Consider the following 17,825-nt stretch of genomic DNA (forward strand, 5'->3'; position numbering starts at 1 on the left):
TGATGCTCTGTACATCAGACATGTCAAAGCATAAGCTGAAGATTCCAGTTTCATGGACACCAAGTCAAAGCAAAAGTTCTGGCATATTGGGAATATATCTGATAATTCAAAGTCAACAATTGTGAACCTACCATTTGATAACACTTTCCAATATAAGTTTATATGTATCAATAACTTATTCTATCAATCAGTAAGCAAATCATAAAATCATTTTCAAATCATACCAATCTTAATTAAGATGAGATGATAAATAGATTTTTTATTATTTAATTATCTAGTTAATAAAAAAGAGTGAATCATATGAACACATTGGGGAAATATTTAAAGATCTTGCTGATTTGACATAAATATTGGTGGGGTAAAGGTAACTTTAACGAGGACTTTAATGACAAACTAACTAGTAAGAATTGTCAGTTCCAAGACTGCTTCAAATTTACCACTGTACAGAAAAAGGCTGGAAGAACCTAAAATCTTTCAGTGCAGGTATGAAAAAGTTTAATAGATGTTTTCCTAAATATGACAATAATCCTAAAATCCTACACTACATTCCTAGTAAAGAGTTATGAAGCAAAAAGAAACTTCTATAAACTATCATCATCATCACCATGATCATCATCCTCATTTTATTTACTTATTTTTGGTACTGAGGTTTGAACACAAGGACACTCTGTCACTGAACTACATCCCCAGCCCTTTTATTTTTTATTTTGAGACAATCATCATTTTATTTACTTATTTTTGGTACTGGGGATTGAATGCAAGGACACTCTGCCACTGAACACTCTGCCACTGAACTACATCCCTAGCCTTTTTTTTTTTTTTTTGAGACAAGGTCTTATTAAACTGCTGAGGGTCTCATTAAGTTGTAAGGCCAGCCTCAAATTTGTCATCCTCCTGCTTCAGTCTCCCAAATCATCAGGATTACAGACATGCACCACCATATCCAGCTACCATTAATTTTTAAAAATGATCAACAATGCCAGAGGAAAACTATATTTTAATTCACTGTACAGAATATGAAATTACTAAATTATTAATAATTGAAGAGATAAATAAGGAATTTGATGATCAAAAAATCTGAAATGATTCAAGTATATAAGCTAATATAAATGTTTGGGTATGGATTTTGTTATAATTGTGGCAATTGTCAGCTCTTTACAAATGTGTAACTTGTTATTCTTTTCTGGTTCTAAACACATATTTTTTAGTGAATCTTCAATGTTGTATTAGAATTTTTATTGAACTCTGTTCAAATCAATGTCACCTAAATACTCATTAAAAAATATGAAGAACTGAAATTTTAAGAATCAGACTTTTTCTAAGTCCAAACTTAAGTAGAAATAGTAGGATAGTTACATTGGCTTCTTCTCAGCATAATCTCTGCAATACCAAACGAGGCCAGCCAGGTCACAGGTACTTGTTCTAAATCACTGGTTTCTCCATTTCTCTTTGACTTGCTGAGTTTTAGGAGGTAAGTTGATCTGTTCATACAATGAAATATCATTTACTAAACAGTGGAAAGAAGCCAAGAACATCTGTGTCCAAGGAGCCTGCAGACCTACCTGGAAAAGAAAATATGACTTCTGAAATAAAGGAAGTGAGAGATACACATGTTAAGAGAGAAGCAGAGTTGTACAGGAATCTCCAGGAGAGGAACATGACTGCCAACAAACAAGAGACCCTCCAGAGGTTGACAGGCTTGACTCATTCATCTTCCATCTTGTTACACAAATAACTTAAGGGCACACCAGCACCCGTCAATATAACAATCTCTGACCAGGGGGCCATGCACACACACCTGTTGACACACAAAAGGAATATGAGTGCTGTCAGAAATAACTTGGCCAAGCCTATATTACACAATGCCTTTAAAGGGATTTAAGCTCTCCAGACTTATATTTCATTTTGATTTTCTTGCTTATCTGTACCTACAGTTTTATGTAATAGGGCAGACTGCCACACAGATTACCAAGTAGTCTGAGGCAGGTGTTTTTAGAAAAACAAAATACAGAGTTTGCTTGAATTCGTCAGTTTTAAGGCATGGCATAATTTTTTAAAAAATGAAATTATGGCAAAACTATTCATCACATAACCTGATGTTCCTGAACTTCAGCTGATTAAAGCCTCAGGGAATTCCTGTGTTTCCAGATATCTCTGATCTTGGAACTACCTCCCCTTTTTACAAGCCAGTCTCTCGAGAGGCTGGAAAAACAAAACAGGGAATTGGGGGAAGAGGATGCCGACCTACCTCATCACTGACTTGCCTGTACACACTGATTTAAGTTGGAACACTGTGCCAACCTGAGCCTAACCATGCTCACAGGGGATGGGGTCAGGCTTGTTCAGGTCTGGAGGGCTGGCAAGTGAGTGCCTGGGCTATTTTAAAGAGTGCTATGGAATCTTCAGGGAAAACTGATCATGCCAAAGGAGAGAGAGCCTCAAGGGTGGGGCCCAATCCTCAGACTTAAGGATTTTGAAGGCAGTGTAGTGTTTACTGCTTGGGTCACCCTCCCAAGGGTGAAGGAGTGGTAATAAAGAGCAGGTGAACCTAGGAGGCATTTTACATAAAACTAGGAGAGACTGGAAAGCTGAAGAGAATATAGCTTCGTGGCAAATGTAACCAGAGCATCACCTTTGGAAGGTGAGATCGAAGCCTGCCATAGCACAGGACCAAACCACCTTGTCAGGACCTCAGATTGGCACAGGGAAGCAGGAGAGCCCCCAGGGTACCCTAGACTTCACACTGAAGGCACAAACCACAGAGGGGTCAATAGATTTGGCTACTTAAAATTTAGAAAACTTGTATTTAAAAAATCAAACCCAGAAATAAGATGAAAAGTGAAAACTTGAGAACAATGTCTATATCATGTGATCAGCCAAAGATTATGTCATTTTTACATAGAAAGCTATGGTAAATCAGTAAGGAGATAATTACCACTACCACCACCCAAAAAGGGAAAGAGCACAACCACATAGTTCATCAGAGAAAAAATATAATTGTCCAATATACATTTTTTTTTCAATTAGGCACCACCCTAGAAATCAAAGAAGTGCAGCTATCTTACATTACAAGGTTTCAGTTTTAGAATATACTTTATGGTAGTTTTACCAATGTGCATTTGAACTATCTATCAATGTGTATTTGAGCTTTGGGGATGAGACTGGATTAAAACTCCAGTCACCTACCTAGTGACTGGGGATATTGGATAAATTATTTAACATCTACAGACCTCACAAACAGAGATATGAAAAATTGTGGTATATATGTGTGATAAGAATTGTAATGCAAAAAAATATGAGTACATGTATAAAGACATGAATTGGCGTGAACATACTTTATACAAAGATATGAAAAATTGTGCTCTATATGTATAACAAGAATTGTAATACATTCTGCTGTTGTGTATTTAAAAAAATAAAATCAATTAAAAAAATGAGAAAACTGAAAAACAAATATCTACAGACCTCAGTATTTTCCCTGGTAAAATAGAGATAACAGTACCTATATCACATGTTGTGATACATGTATACATTGTATAATATTTAAATCAGGTTAAACATTTATCTCCTCAAGCATTTATCACTTCTTTATGGTGAAAACATTCAAAATCCTTTCTCCTAGCAAGATACATTGTCAATAAACCTAATATCTAATATATTCATGTTTGAGTATGATTATATACAGAGAGTTTTGTGTAAAGTGATTCAAATAAAAGATAAAAATATTTGGTCAAGTTTGTTAGCCTTCTATTAGTGAGATAATCAACTTTGAAAAACACACATTCTGGATCACAGTTGTGGAGGTTCCAGTCCATAGTCAGTCAGCTGATGCAGCTGCTTTCTGGTGTCAAGGCAGTGCATGTGGCAGGGAGCACGTGGCAGAGGAAACTCATTCACCTCATGGCTGGGAAGGGAAAGGAAAAGAGGGAGGGGCTAGGGTATTAACATCTCCTTCAAGAGTATGTCCCTAGTGGCCTAATTTCCTCCCACTATGCCCCACTTTTAAAGTTTCTTGCATAGCACCATGGACTGGGGACTAAGGCTTTAAACTTGGGTTCTTGGGGGACATTTAAGATCCAAACTATAGGGGCAAGTAATTATGTTAATACTTTTAAGATGGTAATGATTACCATGAAACATTTACTACACATTTACAAATATACTTCTCAATGTAAAAACTCTAACAAGTAATTGTAGCAACAAAAGTCACCCTAAACTCCCAAACAAGAGAAAGGAAGCCTTTTGAATTTATATTGGTGGTCACTTTCTCATAGAACAGTGAGTGCAGTCATAGACTATATTTAAAAATGGAAAACAATGGAGGAAGAATTTGAGAGATAGAAATCATCGCACTCATGCACACTGTAGCCTTTAGGCATCAAACAATATGCTTTCAGTTTTATACCACAGAAAATAAAGAGAGAAAAATAAAAAAGAGAAGGGAAAGAATTGTGGGAATAAATTGAGAAAAAAATTTCCAAGGTACAGAGAAACCAGAGAGAGAAAAACAGAATTTAAAAAGGAGATTGAAGGACACATGCACATTGGACATGACCCTGTGCCCCCGAAAAGAAGAAAGAGAAAGGAGGACAGAGATGAGCACATGGTATACTCACAGTACAAAAATATCCATGGAAACCAAATATTTAAAGAGAGAGAGGAGAGAGAAAAAAAAACACATTTGCAAGAAGAAAGATACCTCTCTGTGACCTTTCTGAACAGAGCTGTTAAAGATGATCAGAAGTATTATACTTTTGCAACTATTGACATACACAGAACCATGGCATCTTTGTACTGGTCCCCACATGCTGGGTGAAGTTCATCCACAGGCTAGCTGTCCACACCTATGCTCCACAATTAAAAACAGTACAACTCTGTTGTTTCCTACAAAAGGATGCTAGAAATAATAAATAATGCAGTTTTTTGACACTTCACATATAGAAAACCCATGAACCACTTTTTCCTTTGTGCTGACAGAAAGGCATTCTAAAACTGGCACGGGGATATTTTAGTCTAAATAAGTCTTATAATTGTAATTCTCACTTGAAATATGCAGTTACTTTAATCTTTTACATACAAAAACCTTAATTTTAATTGTAACAGAGTGTGAATCCTTTTATAATTGGATTTTTGAAAGGTGTCACCCTTTAAGGTAATGAAAGAAGGATGATGATGTATTAGGTTTTCAAAAATATTTTAAAAAGTTTTATACAATACTAGAAAACTTATCCTCTTCCACCTCTAGTCTAACAGAACAGTCAGCCAATAGTTCTGCTATAGTGGTTCTTTTATGTATAAAATAATCCCATTCAAGTCTTCCCATGGCATAGTAAACTTTATAATTTCCTTCAAAAATCAATATAGAGAAATCACTTGTAGAGCCCTTTGATTATAAATCAACTCCAAGACATTGTTTGATAATGAGATGCTTTATTAAATTTGATACACTTACTATATAAGAACTCTTTGAAAAAAATGGGACATCAAATTATTTTGACTGTGGATCTCTGTATTATGAAGTCTGTTTCCACACTATATCATCTCGCTATGTTCTGTGATTATAGGCATATAGATGGCTAAGGGCAGTAGTAGCCTTTCCCTGCAAGAATACACAAATCTTGTCTTCCAGCTGACTTGCATGGTATTCCAAGTCCTCCAGAATAATGAGAAGCCCCATCCCCATCTCCATTCAGTGTCCTGTCCAGGGGTGAGCTTTACATAGCACCTGGGCCAGCCCCACATCTATGCTGAACATGCAGTACACATAGGGTAGGCCTTGGGAGGCATCTCCTCTCAGCCACACAACTCTGCGTGGACTATTCTGAAACTCCTTGGAGAGCTGAAACTTCTGGAAAAAAAGAAAGAGAGGGAGAGTAAAAGTCTCACTGATGACACAAAAACAAAAAAACAACCAAGAAGTCAGAAAATGACTACTTTTGCAAAATGCTCTCTGATATAGCCCGAATTGAACAGTGTGCTATTTTGCTGATTTATCACTTGTTAAGGCCACCCATTCTCTTACCAGGCACAGGAGTCTCTGCAATGAGGTGCCTGTGGTTGGTAAACAGCTCCGTGGAGTCTTGTTCTACTGATCTCTCCTCTAGGTCTGATTCTGGAATTGGAGTACAGCCACCTAGGTAAAAAACACAAATGATATTTTAAGCAATGTGTAAGAAAATCTGCCTCTCCACACAGCGACCAGAGTTTAGGAACGCACCAAGCATAAAGGTAATAAATGATGTGACAACAATCTTTAGGAATGGACCAAAAAGAATTATCTTCAATGTTACTCTGGTGAAAATACTAGAAGTGAGTTACTGCCCCCAAAGACATGTTACAGTGCTTATGACTTGGCAACAGTAGCAACAGTGTTGTCTTCAAATGTATCCTTTTTTTGAAGTCAGAGAAGACAAAACATATAGCATATGTGATATCCATAGTATAACAGTCTCTCAGCAGGAAGTCCCTTTAATGCCAGAGCATAGGAAACTATGAATGCACATGGACCAGAGAAGGGATCCTCCTTGGGCCAGGGAAAGTTGCAGGTATCCCAAGACAGTGATTTCTCTGGAATTTGACTCTCTCCCTGAATCCCAACACCTCACAGCACAGACGCCAACACTTCACAACTCAACAGCAAAGCTGTGAACTGCATGTGGGAGATTTTGATTCTAAGGTGACTTGAGGATGAGCTGGCATCATGGAGCTTTTTAAAGATTGGATAATTCATCTGACTTTATCCACCAAAATCTTGTATGGGAAACTCAGAATCATGTGAGAATCTCCCGACGACATCTGCAACTTGATCTGACTAACGTGCCCTCATTTCCTGGAAGTGAGCTAACACTTCACCCTACCCATTTCACTCCAAAGCCATTCTTCTTGTTAATGAAGTGTGATTTCTTTTTCATAGGCTACTCACACACTGAGTCCAAAGCCTCAACGCTCAGGTTGGGTTTTATGCTTGAGAAGGTTTATGAAGCTCATGACATTCTGAGGAAAGACAGGGTGTCGGCAGGACTGATTGGAAAACCACATCACTCAGAGGAGAGGAAAATGGCAAGATCCTGGGTCTGAAGGAAAATACATCTTACCACCCAGCCCTCTGCATCACCTCTGAAAAAGAAACTGATGCCGAGAGAAACTAAAGAGAAAGGTGTTGCCACACTCATAAAGTGAGAATCAGTGGTAGCCCTAGAGGTGCCCAAATAGGTAACATTGGAATCACCCATCAACATAATAGCACTCACCTAGATCTGTCTGCAAATGGCAAGACCCTTCCTGGAAGGAGAACCAGGGTAATTTTTAAATCTCTTTTGCAATGGTAAGTTTTTAGTCAGGGCACAAGAACTATTGCTATTAAGCAGTTGCTAAGTGATTGAGACCCTGCCTATATATGTTATACCGTGGCACAAATAGTATTCTGCCAAGGTCACATAATTCTGTAGTGCTGAGAAGCCCAAGAAACAGCCCCTTTCTTTTTCTCCTTTACACTCAGTCAACTGAGTGAAAAGGAAAGGGGGTGAGATTGGAAGAAGGGGCTGGGGGCACCTGTAAGGTAATGTCAGGGAGGAGAGGAAAGAAGGAATGTGCTTGCCGATGAACAGAGCCCTAATCCCAAGGGAAAAAGGAAGAAGAAGGACCTGTTTCTCATTTCAGACTCACCAGTCAGATCAAGTCACTTCTCCTAGAGACAGAGGGAGGCCAGGCATGCCATTGTCATGCAGCTACCTTCACACACAAGTAAAGGAGTGAAATGGGAAGGAGTGCACAGAGCAGTTAGCAATGTCCACCTCTGACTCGAGCTGACTCAATATTGGGGCAAAACAAAAGTATGAAAACTTAAAGAGCAACTCCTAGTTCTTTATCACAGGGGGCACAAAAAGAAAAGTCAGTTGCTGTAGACAGAGAATGGGTGGCCTTAATAACTAATGTAAATTCCTCTTCACTGTCCTGAGTACAGAGGGATGACAAGCTGCCCTGCTGGATGCTCTCTACTCTGCAGGTGCTGTATTGGGACCCAACTGTTGCACCTCCTCAGATTCCCTTAGCACATCCCACTTCAGTCAATGCCCACTGCAGGGCCCACCAGTCACCTCCCCTCACAATGAGACCCCCTTTCTTTGGATGCCTCAGGCAGGTGGACTGCCCACCATAGGTCAAGAATCCCTGCCATTTCTAGCACGACAGGAACAATGTGGTGTGAGCTCTGGCCTCCTGGGCAATGGGAAATTGGAGAACAGAAGATGCTGCGCAGACAGATTGCCTCCTGCCTCTCTCTCTAGGATCTCAGCTCTTTGCAAATCTCCAGGAAGGTGCTGTGTGCTGAGTGGGTATACCTGCTCAGTCTCTTCCTGGCTCTCTGGGAGAAGTGGTCATCTGTGAGCCAGCACCACTTGGCATGACCTCACATATTTCCTTGTTCACTTTCCTTTGTGCTTCACAAATAAATTGACATCAATTTAGTCCTTGCCTCAGGCCCTGCTTTCTTGTTAAAAAATTTTTTTTCTTAAAAAATTCTTAAAGCCAGGCCTTCAAGATTAAATTTGGAAGCTAGATTGGCCACTCTTTATTCCGCAAGAATAAGCTGGCTCCATAGCTGGTGCTGAACAGGATGGCAACCACCTCTAGTTGTAAACAAAGCTTTTACCCATGGTTTACTGGGATGATATGCACGCAGGGGTCAAGACATTGGGAGATCAAATTACTGTGGCATGGAAATATTTATAATTATAAAGACTTCAGAGTAGTGTGACTGTTCCTGATGACCAGATACCCTGCAAACAGAAAGTGCAGGCTCACTGCAGCTAAAGGGCAACTGAAAGCAAATTCAGAAAGTCAGAAGGTTTCTTGGGCCTTGCTAGTGTGAGATCATCACACCAGTAGCAGAGGGATCACCTGAGACCCGTTAGAAATGAAGAATTTCAGGCCCCACTCCACACATTTTGGATTCAAATCTGCTGAAAAGGAGTGATGAGTATATCCAATGAGATTTTTGCTAAGAAAAAGAAAATGTGTGTGTGTGTGTGTGTGTGTGTGTGTGTGTGTAAAAAGAAATATATATACATATATATACATATATTTGCTAAAAATTTAAGAGTAAGTGATTAAAGAATAGAAATAAAACATAAAACTTCCAAACTGACAGAGACCCTCTGAAGCCCATCTGTGGAAGCATAGCTTGGGTCCCACGGACACCAGATGAAGTGCCCTTGGCTTGGAGCCCACCCTATAAAAGGAAAAGGGGAAGAAAACCCTCGGCTGGATGAGATCATCAAAACACAAATGGTGTGTGGACACACAGGAGGAGCCAACAGGCAGGTACGACCAGGATCTGGGACCTTCCTGACCTGGAAACAAGGCAAGGGCCTCCAGGAGGGCAAGGGGCTCAGAGTCCTTGGGTCCTACTGTGTGCTGGGCACTCTGCTGTGCATTTGTAATGTTAATTCAATCGATCCTCAGACAACCCTGCCGGAACAGACTCTCTGCCCTCGTTTTGTTTTGTTTTTTAATTATTTATTTATTTTTAGAGGAGGAAAGTTTATTTGGGGGCTTACACTTCCAGAGGTCTCAGTTAACAGATGACAAATTCCATTGTTCTGGGTCCCATGTGAGGCAGAACATCATGGTAGAAGGGTGTGGAGATGGAAATCAGTGCAGGACATAGCAACAAGGAAGCAAAGAGAATTCTGCTCACCAGGGACAAAATATAAACACACACACACCCCCACCCCAGTGACTCACCTCCTCCAACCGCTCCCAACCTGTCTACAGTCACCGTCACTGCTCTGTTACTCCATATCAGTGGATCAATGCAGTGACGGGGTTAAACCTCCCATAACTCAAATCTTTTTCTTTTCAGTTCTTTTTCTGTTTTTTTTTTATTGGTTGTTCACAACATTACAAAGCTCTTGACATATCATATTTCATACATTAGATTGAAGTGGGTTATGAACCCCCAATTTTACCCCAAATGCAGATTGCAGAATCATGTCGGTTACACATCCACAATTTTACATAATGCCCTATTAGTAACTGTTGTATTCTGCTACCTTTCCTATCCCCTACTATCACCCCTCCTCTTCCCTCCCATCTTCTCTCTCTACCCCATCTACTGTAATTCATTTCTCTCCTTGTTTATTTTCCCATTCCCCTCACAACCTCTTATATGTAATTTTGTATAGCAATGAGGGTCTCCCTTCATTTCCATGCAATTTTCCTCTTCTCTCCCTTTCCCTCCCATCTCATGTCACTGATTAATGTTACTCTTTTCTTCCTACTCTTCCTCCCTGCTCTGTTCATGTTTGCTCTCATTATATCAAAGAAGACATTTGGTATTTGTTTTTTAGGGATTGGCTAGCTTCACTAAGCATAATCTGCTCTAGTGCCATCCATTTCCCTGCAAATTCTATGATTTTGTCATTTTTATTGCTGCATAGTTCTCCATTGTGTGTAGATGCCACATTTTTTTATCCATTCATCTATTGAGGGGCATCTGGGTTGGTTCCACAGTCTAGCAATTGTGAATTGTGCTGCTATGAACATCGATGTGGCAGTATCCCTGTAGCATGCTCTTTTAAGGTCTTCAGGGAATAGTCCGAGAAGGGCAATAGCAGGGTCAAATGGTGGTTCCATTCCCAGCTTTCCCAGGAATCTCCAAACTGCTTTCCAAATTGGCCGCACCAATTTGCAGTCCCACCAGCAATGTACAAGTGTACCCTTTTCTCCACATCCTCGCCAGCACTTGTTGTTGTTTGACTTCATAGTGGCTGCCAATCTTACTGGAGTGAGATGGTATCTTAGGGTGCTTTTGATTTGCATTTCTCTGACTGCTAGAGATGGTGAGCATTTTTTCATGTACTTGTTGATTGATTGTATATCCTCCTCTGAGAAGTGTCTGTTCAGGTCCTTGGCCCATTTGTTGATTGGGTTATTTGTTATCTTATTGTCTAATTTTTTGAGTTCTTTGTATATTCTGGATATTAGGGCTCTATCTGAAGTGTGAGGAGTAAAAATTTGTTCCCAGGATGTAGGCTCTCTATTTACATCTCTTATTGTTTCTCTTGCTGAGAAAAAACTTTTTAGTTTAAGTAAGTCCCATTTGTTGATTCTTGTTATTAACTCTTGTGCTATGGGTGTCCTATTAAGGAATTTGGAGCCCGACACCACAATATGTAGATCGGAGCCAACTTTTTCTTCTATCAGACGCAGAGTCTCTGATTTGATATCAAGCTCCTTGATCCATTTTGGGTTAAATGTTGTGCATGGCGAGAGAAAGGGATTCAGTTTAAAACCAACAAATAAATGAGCTCACACTTCATCTCAAAGCCCTAGAAAAGGAAGAGCAAAACAACAGCAAATGTAGCAGAAGGCAAGAAATAATTAAAATCAGAGCGGAAATCAATGAAATTGAAACAAAAGAAACTATTGAAAGAATTAACAAAACTAAAAGTTGGTTCTTCGAAAAAATAAATAAGATCGAAAGACCTTTAGCCATGCTAACGAAGAGAAGAAGAGAGAGAACTCAAATTACTAACATACGGGATGAAAAAGGCAATATCACAACAGATGCTACAGAAATACAGAAGACAATTAGAAATTATTTTGAAAACCTATATTCCAATAAAATAGAAGATAGTGAAGACATCGATAAATTTCTTAAGTCATATGATTTGCCCAGACTGAGTCAGGAGGATACACACAATTTGAACAGACCAATATCAATGGATGAAATTGAAGAAGCAATCAAAAGACTACCAACCAAAAAAAGCCCAGGACCGGAAGGGTATACAGCGGAGTTTTACAAAACCTTTAAAGAAGAATTAATACCAATACTTTTCAAGTTATTTCAGGAAATAGAAAAAGAAGCTTCTTCTATTTCGTCTATTGATATTGGTCTGTTTAAGTTGTGAGTTTCTTCCTGACTCAGTCTGGGCAAATCATATGACTTAAGGAATTTATCGATGTCTTCACTATCTTCTATTTTATTGGAATATAGGTTTTCAAAATAATTTCTAATTGTTTTCTGTATTTCTGAAGCGTCTGTTGTAATATTACCTTTTTCATGATTAGCTTTCCGCCCATCCTCTGTCTTTACCGAGGCACTTCCCACTGATGGTTTTGGTTATTGTTTTCCATTTCTTCCTCTTGTAGAGTTTTGCTCAAGACGCTTTGCAATGCTGGTTTTCTGGCTACAAATTCTTTTAGCTTTTGTTTATCATGAAAGATTTTTATTTCGTTGTCGTATCTGAAGGTTAATTTTGCTGGATACAGAATTCTTGGTTGGCATCCATTGTCTTTCAGTGTTTGAAATACGTTGTTCCAGGATCTTCTCGCTTTCATCGTCTGTGATGAAAAATCCGTTGTCAACCTTATTGGTTTACCCCTAAATGTAATCTGCCTCTTTTCTCTTGTAGCTTTTAATATTTTCTCTTTGTTCTGTATATTGGATATCCTCATAACAATGTGTCTTGGCGTTGGTCTACTGTGATTTTGTGTGCTCGGAGTCCTGTATGCATCTACAATTTGTATATCTGTTTCCTTTTTTATTTCTGGAAAGTTTTCTGTAATTATTTCCTTCAGCAAGTTACTCATTCCCTTGGCATGAATCTCTGTGCCTTCCTCTATCCCGATGACTCGTAAGTTTGGTTTTTTTAAGTTATCCCAAATCTCTTGGATGTTTTTCTCGTGATTTTTTACCAGCCTATCTGAGTTGGCTAGACTCTTTTCAAGATGATATATTTTGTCTTCATTATCTGACATTCTGGCTTCTACTTGCTCCACTCTGTTGGTGATACTCTCGATTGAGTTTTTAATTTGGTTTATCGTTTCCTTCATTTCTAGAATTATTGTTTGATTTTTTTTTAATAATCTCTATCTCCTGATAAAGATGCTTAACTTCTTCTTTTATCTGTTTATGTAATTCATTTTCAATGTGATCTTTAAGGTTCCTTTCCATCTGTCTAAGGTGTTCCTTGAGTTCTTTATATGGCCATTTTTCTGATGACTCCAGGTCCTCCTGAATATTTAGGCTGTCTTTCATTGTTTGTACTCCTTTTCTTCCTTGCTTTTTTATGCTCATGATACTTCTTGTTCTGTTTGACTGCTGGGTTACTGTTTATTCTTATAAATTTATTTGATGCTTGGGAGGAGAGGTATTAGAAGGGAAGGGAAGAAGTCACTAAAGAGAGTGAGTGTAGGCAGGTGGAATTCAAGAGAGGGGGAATAAGAAAATTGAAAAGAAATGAAAAGACAAAAGAAAAAAAGTGAAAAGAAAGAAAGAAAAAACGAAAAAATAAAAATTGAAAACAAACAAAAAATTATAATGATAATAAAAAATGGAAATTGAAGTTTAAAAAATAATAGTAATAATAATAGAATAAAAAGAATTAAAAAATTGAAACCATTAATAAGAAAGTTAAAGAACAACAACATCAACTACAAAAAGTAATAAAAAAAAGTAAAAAAAATACTAATAATAATCCTTAAAAAAATAATAATAATAATAAATGCAGTCATAGAGCTCGATTAACTTCTCTTCCAGTAGGTGGAGTTATGTCCACTGGGCCAGGCTTCTCCTCTTGATAGGTGGGAACCAATCACTGTGCCTCAGCTCTTCTTCCCAGACTGTGCGGGTCTCCAGTCCTGAGTGCCTAGGTCCTTCTCTTGTGGTTCCTCAATCCAGGCCCCACTCACCTGTGACGCTTACCACATTACTGGCTACACGCCGGGTCTGCTGCTCCTGGGAGCCCTGTTTTCATGGATGCCTGGGCACACCCTTTCTGTTTGCCTCCCTCGGACCCTAAGTTTGTAGGGCTTGGGGCTGAGGACCCCCAGCGAATTTGTTTGCCCTCAGGTAGCAACTCCCCTGGTAGCTGGTGCAAGGGACCTCTGTTGTCAGCCCTGGTGGGAGCGATAGCCGGGGATTCTGCGCTGCTAGTCCCACATCACTCCTGATTCCCTGGGTCTGGCTATGGTGCTCAGTTGGCTTTTACCTCTGTAAGATCAGGTGGGCCGACTAGTTATTTCAGCGGGATCGTTAGTGCTGAGTCACGAGAAGCAGGCGATCCGGGGCTTAAATGCAGTAGATTCGTGCTCAGTGTGTGTTTTCTGAGGGGCCCAAAGTGTACGCCCTAGCTCCACGTCAGCTCAGCATTGCCTAGTGATCCTGAGCAAATAGGCTTTAGATAATATACAGCTCCCTATGCCCGCGCAGTTGAAGAGGTCAGAGACTTGATCTCTCCGCGCCTGCCGCCATGTTAGACCTCCTCAATGATATTCATGTTACCCTCACAGTTTCCTGGCATAAGCAAGATCTTGGGGTTATACAAACTGCTGCTTCTGTTTCCAGTCCCGTTTTCTAGAACTGAAACCCTGCTGCCGTCGCCTCCACCTTTGGGCCGCGCTCTTGGGCACCGCGCTTGTCCGCCGCGCTTGTCCGCGACCTTAGCAGCGCCGCCGCGGCCTCCGCTCTTCCTCGGCCCAGTGCCTAGCATCCAGGGCCCAAGCGGCTGCCGCCGCGCCTCTCCAGCCCCGGAGCATGGGTCCCCTCGCAGGGGGGTGCCGAACGACCCCAGAGCAGGCTCTGTCCCAAGGTGCAGCAGGGAATAGGCGACCGAGGCGCTTAAGGCCGTGGTCCAGCCTTCGGAGGACAGGGCTCGGCACGCAGCCCAGTTCCAGTCTCTAGATGCGGCAGCTGGACCGTGTAGACAGGGCCATCAAGACACACATGCAGAAAGCAAATGGCGGCTCCCGCGGAGTGGATTTTCGGCCCCGAAACCACAGCCCAGCCAACAATTTCAATCCACTAACTCTCCCTGTATAGACAATATTCAGAAAAAAAAAAAAAAAGGGGCGGGGTGTACTGAGCTTTCTTTGCCTCAGGTACTTACAATCCACTGCTGATTACCCATTCAGCTTCTCTGCCGGGAGCGAAGTGAAAGAGGAAGCAGATGGGCGCAAAGCGCCCGCGGCTCTGAGTAGGAAAGCGTCCAGGAGCCAAGCGTCTCTTTTTCAATCTCTTTGTTTTTTCTGCTGCTTGGCCGGATGGTCCACTACAGATTAATGGTGAAAGGAGCTCTAACAAGCTGCGCAAAGACTCGATTAAAGCCGTTGCTCTGAGCACCAGGCTCAGCACTTCAGCAACCCCCGTACGCAGCGGCCATCTTCCCGGCTCTGTTTTTAAATTATTACTTTAAAAACTTTTCTGGAGTAATCTGGAAACCTAATCCTTGCATGTGAAATTTTAAAACATGCGGCATGTTTTATGAATTGTGAATTATCAGCATTGAAGCAATTGGAACAAAGCTGTTAATAAACTGCAAACTACACCAGTGATATTAAAAAGGATTTCCAAGCTGCCTGTGATTCTGAATTTTTTTATTAGTTGCTCAAAACATTACAATGATCTTGACATATCATACATTTGATTCAAATGGGGTATGAATTCTTATTTTTCCACGTGTATAGATTGCAGTATCACATTGGTTTTACAGCCACGTTTATACATACAGCCATACTAGTGTCTATTGTATTCTGCTACCCTTTCTATCCCCCCTCCCTTCCCCTCCCCTCCCATCGCCTCTCTCTACCCACTCTACTATGACACTTTTCTCTCTCCCCCCTCACATCATCTTATATGTAATTTTGCATAACAGTGAGGGTCTCCTTCCATCTTCCGTGCGATTCCCCTTCTCTCTCCCATTCCCTCCCACCTCTCGTCCCTGTTTAATGGCAATCTTCTTCTCATGCTCTTCTTCCCTGCTCTGTTTTGAGTCGCCCCGCTTATATCAAAGAAGACATTCGGCATTTGCTCCTTAGGGATTGGCTAGCTTCACTCAGCATAATCTATTCTGAATTTTTAACAAATTATATACATGACCATTTGTGTTAATGAAACCTGTTATGAAAATCTGTTTGGGGGAATCTGATTAATACATATAGAAATCTTCACCTAGTCAGATGATTATTTAAGTAGAAAATTTTACTTAAAAGGAGTTCCCCATAAATTTATAAACACAATACAACTCTAGAATTTGCAGGCATGGGGAGGAATTCTAAGCTGTCCTCAAACCTGTTTCTATATTCAAAAGCAAATTATAGAATAGGTGGACTTCCTCCTCAACAAGTGGAACATATTTTATCATCAAGAGAGTCACACTGAGGAATTTCTATCCATTGTCATAAAAAGAAAAACAAAAAACAACAAAAAGAACTCAGGCCTTCCTGCAGGTTGCTGCTGTAGATGTCACTGTAAGAGGTATAGAGTTTAAAGGTTAAGATTGGAGGTCAGGCAGAAATGAATGTGGCTGACATATGGAATACTAAGATCAGTCAGAACGCAAGGTAAGCAGCACTGTGCTGGTAAATGTGTGACAGCTGGACTTCTAGGAAAAAACAAGATAAACCCTAATCTATAGTGTTTGCCAATTTCTGTGGTACAAATACTCCCATTATAGCCAGTTTCAAGCAACCAAATATGGAGCTTGGCAGAGTTACACAGTTGTACAGTACTATTTAGTATTTTCTCCTATTCCACACACATAAATAATTTCAAGTACACACCCACTAGTGAAACAGTAAAGTAATTATGAAAGTAAAATCATTGAGTATGCATATATATAATTTATTTGTTTATAAGTTTACATAATCAAATTTGCAATAATGGCTGTCTTTTACAACTCACAAAATCCCTAGAAATCCAAGAATTGGTTCACATTAGCCAGAGTGAGCAAGCTCTCTCACGCTGAAGGTGGGGATGGTGTAGACAGTTTAAAGTTGTGCTTTGAAGCCTAGATTCAAACCATGGCTCAGCATTTACTAGCAAAGTGACCCTCCTGAGCAAGTTATTTCAATGAAATCAGCCTCAATCTCCTTATCTATAAAATAAAACTTTGGCAGCCTACTTCACAAGGGAGAAACAGATGAATGTGTATAGTGCCTGGCACACTAAAACACACATTAAGTTCTGACTATTTACTGTCAGACCAAGTCAGGAATACCAAAAGAAGAGTAGGATAAACAGGCCAAGATAAAGTTCTTCGGGTGGGGTTCTGGAAAGGTAGGGTTCACACAGACTTATAGACCTCGGAGCTAAGCCACAGCTCTGCAGCAGAGAGGAGGGTGCCTGCAAACCTTACACATGTAGCTACCACAGGAGATGGCTGTTCCACCTCACTCAAGCCATACCCAATATCTCTCCTGCTACTTTATCTGCCTTTAATATTTGATTCTAATCCAGGGGGATTCTGGGGCCCAACTAAACTACTCCACTCAGCCTAAACCAGCAGTTTGTTCAGAGAATAAATATTATTTAAGCTCTGCACCATCCAGTTTCTGGTGCCACAATCCAGTTTTGCCCCAGTCGTCCAAAAGCAGTCATAGTAAATGTGTAAATGTGATTAGGCATTGGCTGTGTTTCAATAAAACTTTATCTACCCAAACAAGCGGTGGGCCAGATATGGCGCAAAGGCCTAAGTAGTTTGCCAATCCTGACTTATGGAAAGCTGCTCTGCATATCCTAATTCTAAGGATTCCATGAGGCACTGAATAGTGCTATATGTCTTGTTTTATAACACTACTACTAGAATATCTTACAGTGTTACTATAATAAATTTTAAAATATTATTGTTTGCCCAATTCAACAAATGCTCTTTTTTGGTTGGGCAGATTTTAGTTTTTGTAACAAATGTAATTGTGCAGAATTTAGCAGATTGAGTACAGAGCATTCCCATATGTCCTCTGCAGCTTCCCTATTATTAACTTCTTTCATTAGTATGGTACATATGTTACATTAATAAGCTAATATTGACAAGTTATTATTAAAT

At 40.0% G+C, this 17,825-nt stretch overlaps 1 protein-coding gene across 5 annotated transcripts in view; it reads right to left on the reverse strand.

Moving 5' to 3' along the window:
- Positions 1–5,434: 5,434 nt before the first annotated feature.
- Positions 5,435–17,825, reverse strand: part of BBS9 (Bardet-Biedl syndrome 9) — a 512,444-nt gene continuing 500,053 nt past the window's right edge. For all 5 annotated transcript variants that reach the window (XM_081288277.1, XM_081288276.1, XM_081288275.1 and 2 more), the window contains 2 exons: positions 6,023–6,133; positions 5,435–5,848 (listed from right to left, as the gene is read on the reverse strand). In XM_081288277.1, coding sequence (XP_081144403.1) covers positions 5,817–5,848; positions 6,023–6,133 — 143 coding nt within the window. In that variant the 3' untranslated portion in view covers positions 5,435–5,816. The remainder of the gene's footprint in view (positions 5,849–6,022; positions 6,134–17,825) is intronic.

Source organism: Spermophilus citellus (genome assembly GCF_964194105.1).
Source record: "Spermophilus citellus genome assembly, chromosome: 3".
NCBI classification, from domain to species: domain Eukaryota; kingdom Metazoa; phylum Chordata; class Mammalia; order Rodentia; family Sciuridae; genus Spermophilus; species Spermophilus citellus.